Genomic DNA, 5404 nt, shown 5'->3' on the forward strand with positions numbered 1-5404 from the left:
ATAAAGCTATAAATCTAAAGGGAAAATGAGAAATGTACCTATTGCAAATAGGACAGTGAGAAAAATTACTTGTCTCAAACATGGTACAAACTAGCGTTTGGGGAAAATATCCCATAAGAAATTATAATAAGGCTGCCTTCAACAAGTTTGGGACCCATTCACACAATATGTTACCTTCTTTAAAAGTTTTCAGTGGAAAATTTAATTCAAAGCCATCTAGTTTGTTAGTGTCCACTGGGAAACTAGTGGAAGCAAGGACACATTTTTCTTAAGACATCTGTGACTACAAACTTACAAATTATCAGTATTCTTTAGGGAAAGAGAGATTAAAACCAATTTAAGGAAATAATCAATGAAAATTTCCCAAGTTTAGAAAGAAAGTTAGAAATCCAGATACAGGAGGCCCAGCGAGTTCCAGGAAAATACATCATAAAATGACTTCATCATGGCACGTTATATGCAGAAACAAAGTCAAAGTATAGGAAAGGATTTTAAAAATAGCAAGAGAATTGCTTGGTGCCCGTAGCTCAGTGAGTAGGACACCAGCCACATTCACCGAAACTGGTGGGTTCTAGGCTGGCCCAGGCCTGCTAAACAACAATGACAACTGCAACCAAAAAATAGCTGGGTGTTGTGGCAGGTGCCTGTAGTCTCAGCTACTCAGGAGGCTGAGGCAGGAGAATTGCTTGAGCCCAAAAGTTTGAGGCTGCTGTGAGTTGTGTCGCCATGGCACTCTACTGAGTGTGACATGGTGAAATTCTATCTCAAAAAAAAAAAAAAATAGCAAGAGAAAAGTGTCTAGCAACCTATAAAGGAAACCTCAAGAGACTAACAGTAGACTTCTTAGCAGAAACCTTTCAGGCCTAAAGAAAGTAGAATGGCATATACAAATACTGAAAGAAAGAAAAACCTGTAAGCCAAGAGTTGTATATTGTACCAGATAAAACTTCATAAATTAGAAATAAAGTCTTTCCCAGAGAAGCAAATGCTGAGGGAATTCATCATCATTAGACTAGCTCTTCATGAAACACTCAAAGATGTCTTAAACTTAAAAATGAAAGGTTTATATTTACCATCATGAAAACACACAAAAATAGAAAACTTACAGGTCTTATAAGACAATCACACAAAGGAGGAAGAGAAAGGAATCAAATGGTAGCATTATAGTATTCCATCAAACCACAAAGACAAAAAGAAAAATGAAGAAATGAAGAATTTATAAAACAACTTAAAAAATTAACATTATGACAGGAATAAAGCCACACATATCAATATAAACCTTAAACATAAATAGGTTAAATACTTCACTAAAAAGAACAAGATTGGCTGAATGGATTTTTAAAAAATGATCCAATTATATGCTATTTGCAAGAAACTTATCTTACCCATAAAAAAACACATAGATGGAAAGTAAAAGGGTAGAAAAAGATATCCCATGCTAATAGAAACCAAAAGTGAGCAATATTGGTTACACTTACATAAGATAAAACAGACTTTAAATTAAAAACAGTAAGAAAGGAAAAAGATGGCCATTATAAAGGCTGGACAAAAAGTTAAGTTGCACACAAACTTTGTGTCCAGCTTTTATAATGATAAAGAGATCAACTCGAGTGTACCGCTGAGGTCGTCAAGGCGGGGAAGACATGGAAGTGAAGGATGCCAATTCTGCGCTGCTCAGTAACTATGAGGTGTTCCAGTTACTAACTGACCTGAAAGAGCAGCGTAAAGAAAGTGGAAAGAATAAATATAGTTCTGGGCAGCAGAACTTGAATACCATCACCTATGAAACATTAAAATACATATCAAAAACACCCTGCAGGCACCAGAGTCCTGAGATTGTCAGAGAATTTCTCACAGTAATGAAAAGCCACAAAATGACCAAAGCTGAAAAGCTTCAGCTGTTGAATCACAGGCCTATGACTGCTGTTGAGATCCAGCTGATGGTGGAAGAGAGGGAAGAGCGGCTGACCGAGGAACAGATCGAAGCTCTTCTCAGCACGGTCACTAGCATTCTGCCTGCAGGGCCAGAGGCTGAGCAAAAGAAAAATACCAACAACAGCGATGAGGCAGTGGATGAAGAGGACCCAGCATAGGAGAGTACAGCTGCCCCAGGAATTTCATGAAGACCAAAAGCCCAGCAGCCATTTCCTGGATGTTCAGAGGACTGTTTATTTAATTTTATTCTCTATCCAAGCAGAGCTTGATTTTATGCTTAGCTGGGTAAATCATAAAAATAAGCCTTTCTCAAAAACAAGCTGAAAAGAAATATTTGTGCCTCAAGGAAAAGAAACACAGTGAAGACAAGTTGAGGGTGTCGGGGCAGAGAGCTAAAAAGGGGAAGACAATGACTGTGGACCCCTCTGTGATAGAAATATTTCCTCTACAGTTTTTCCACGTTTGTGGTGAGAGCTCTGTACAACAGTGAGGAAAATGCTTACTTCCTTTGAAAAAAAAAAAAAAGAGAGATCAACTCAATAAGAGATATAACAATTCTAAATATGTATGAACCCAACATAGGGGCACCCAGATTCACAAAACATATATTACTAGATCCAAATAAAGTTATAGACAACAACATGATAATAGTGGAGAACTTCGCCCATCAATTCAGAAATGAATTAATAAACTGTGGTACATGTATATCATGGAATACGATTCAGCCATAAAAGAAGATAGAGACTTTACATCTTTTGTGTTAACTTGTATGGAGTTGAAACACATTTTTCTTAGTAAAGTATCAAGAATGGAAAAGCAAGTATCCAATGTACTCAATACTAATATGTAGATGATCTAATTCACAGCCACATAAGAGAAAAACTCAATTCAATTCAAGATGGGGTGAGGGGAAAGAAGGGAGGAGGATGGGGAGAAGGGAGGGTGTGCTCTCACTTAATGGGCATGATGTATGGGTATATGACACACTTTGTGGGTGCATGACACAACTACAGTAGGGTCTCTACCTAACAAATGCAAACATTGTAACCTAATTATTTGTACCCTCACATTAATCTGAAATAAAAAATAATAATAATGGGGAACTTCAACACTCCACTCAGAGCACTAAAGAGACTGTTGAGACAGAGAATCACGAAGAAACATTGGGCTTAAAGTAGACTTTAAAACAAATGAATATAACTGACATTTGCAGATCATTCTACACAACAACTATAGAATACACATTCTTTTCATCAGCACATGGGATATTCTCCCATAGACATATGTTAAGCCAAAAATAAGTCATAACAAGTTTTAAAAAGTCAAAATCACATGAAGAAGAACTTTATCCAGATCACAGTGGAAAAGAAACTAGAAATTAATACAGAGACGAGACTTTGGAAACTATACATATACATAAAAATTAAACAACATGCTCTTAGATAATCACTGGATCAATGTAGAAATTAAGATAGCAATTAAAAATTTTTTGAGGCCAGGTGTAGTGGCCCATTCTTGTAATCCTTGCATTCTGAGAGGCCAAGACTGGAGGATCACTTAAGGTCAGGAGTTTGAGACCAGCCTAAGCAAGTGTGATACCCCATCTCTACAAAAACAGAAAAATTAGCCAGGTATGGTGGAATATGACTGTAATCCCAGCTATTCAGGAGGCTGAGGCAAGAGGATCACTCGAGCTCATGAGTTGGAAGTTGCAATCAGCTATGATGACACCACTGTACTCTAGCCTAGTGATAGAGCAAGACTCTACCTCAAAAAAAAAAAAAAACCTTTTCACAAAAAGAATGAAAATAAAAACACAGTATGTCACAAAACCTGTGACATACTGCAAGAGCAGTAGTAAAAGGGAAGTAATATCCTTAAATATCTACAACAAAAAAGTGGAGAGATCACAAATTAACAACCTAACATCACACCTCAGGGAACTAGTGAGACAAGAGAAAATTAGATGCAAAGGTAGTAGGAAAAAAAAAAACCCTTCAGAGCAGAAACAACTAAATGAAATAGAGACCAAAAGAATCCATACAAAGGATCAGTGAAACAAAAAGTTTTGTTTGTTTTTTTTTAAAGATAAACAGAATTAGTAAATCACTAGCTGGACTAACCAAGGAAAGAAAAAATCCAAATTTAAAAAGTCAGAAATGAAAAAGGAGCTATTACAAGTAATGCCACAGTAATACAAAACATCATCAGAGACTATGATGACCAACTATACACTCACGAACTACATAACCTAGAAGAAATGGATACATTTCTGGACACATAAAAGCCTCCTTCTATGAGGTCAGTATGACTCTGACACCAAAACCAGAGAAGGACACAACAGCAAAAAAAGCAAACTACAGACCAATTATCCCTGATAAACATAGATGCAAAAATCATCAACAAAATACTAGCGAACCTAATTCAATATCACATCAAAAAGATGTGCTATGATGAAGTGGGTTTTGTATCAGTGATGCGAGGGAAGTTTAACATAGAGCAATCAATAAATATGATATACCACATAAACACAATTAAAGAACAAAACCATATGATCATTTCAGTACATGCAGAAAAAGCACTTGACAAAATTTAGTAACCTTTAATGGTGAGAATCCTCAACAAACTAGGCACAGAAGGAACATACCTCAAAATAATAAAGACAAACCCACAGCCAGCATCATACTTAATGGGAGAAATGCTTTCGCAAGAATTGAAATAAGACAAGGATGGCACTTTCACCACTCTTACTCAAGTACTGGAAGTTCTTGCCAGAGCAATCAGGCAAGAGAAAGAAATAAAAGGCAACCACATTGGAAAATAGAAAGTCAAATTATCTCTGCTCACTGATACTGATGACATGATCTTATATCTAGAAAACTCTAAAGACTCTACCAAAATAAATCTTAGACTTGATAAATGAATTCAGTAAAGTTTTAGGATACAAAATCAATATACAGAAATCAGTAGCATTTCTATATACCAGTAACAATCTAGCTTAGAACTAAACAAGAAGGTAATCCCATTTATAATAGTTACTAAAAAAAAATATCGAGGGATAATGTAACCAAGGAGGTGAAAGACCTCTACAAAGAAAACTACAAAATATTGCGGAAAAAAATTGTAGAAGGCTCAAACAAATGTGAAAATAACTCATGCTTATGAATCAGAAGAATTAATATTGACTAATCTATAGGTTCAATGCAACCCCTATCAAAACACCAACATAATTATTTACAGAATTAGAAAAAACAGTTCTCAGAAGCAAAAAGAGCCTAAATAGCCAAAGCAATCTTCAGCAAAGAAGAAAAAAAAAAAAATGAAGCTGGAAGCATTACATTGTTTGACTTCAAATTATACTGTAAGGAAATAATAGCCCAAACAGCATTGTACTGGTATAAAAATAGACACATAGATCAATGGATCGGAATCTAATTACATATATAGTAAATTCCATCAAAAAAGAACA

General features: G+C 35.6%; 1 protein-coding gene across 1 annotated transcript; it reads left to right on the top strand.

Annotated features, from left to right (window-relative positions):
• The first annotated feature begins 1629 nt into the window (after positions 1-1629).
• Positions 1630-2430, top strand: LOC128594119 (DNA-directed RNA polymerase III subunit RPC9-like). The gene has a single exon (XM_053602653.1). The coding sequence runs from the start codon at positions 1644-1646 to the stop codon at positions 2091-2093; it is 450 nt and encodes a 149-aa protein (XP_053458628.1). The 5' UTR covers positions 1630-1643; the 3' UTR covers positions 2094-2430.
• The last annotated feature ends 2974 nt before the right edge of the window (positions 2431-5404 follow it).

Source organism: Nycticebus coucang, chromosome 9 (assembly GCF_027406575.1).
Source record: "Nycticebus coucang isolate mNycCou1 chromosome 9, mNycCou1.pri, whole genome shotgun sequence".
Classification (NCBI taxonomy): domain Eukaryota; kingdom Metazoa; phylum Chordata; class Mammalia; order Primates; family Lorisidae; genus Nycticebus; species Nycticebus coucang.

What these genes read in the sequence shown, in the direction of transcription:
- LOC128594119 (XM_053602653.1), top strand. Translation starts at nt 1,644, where the DNA reads ATGGAAGTGAAGGATGCCAATTCTGCGCTGCTCAGTAACTATGAGGTG.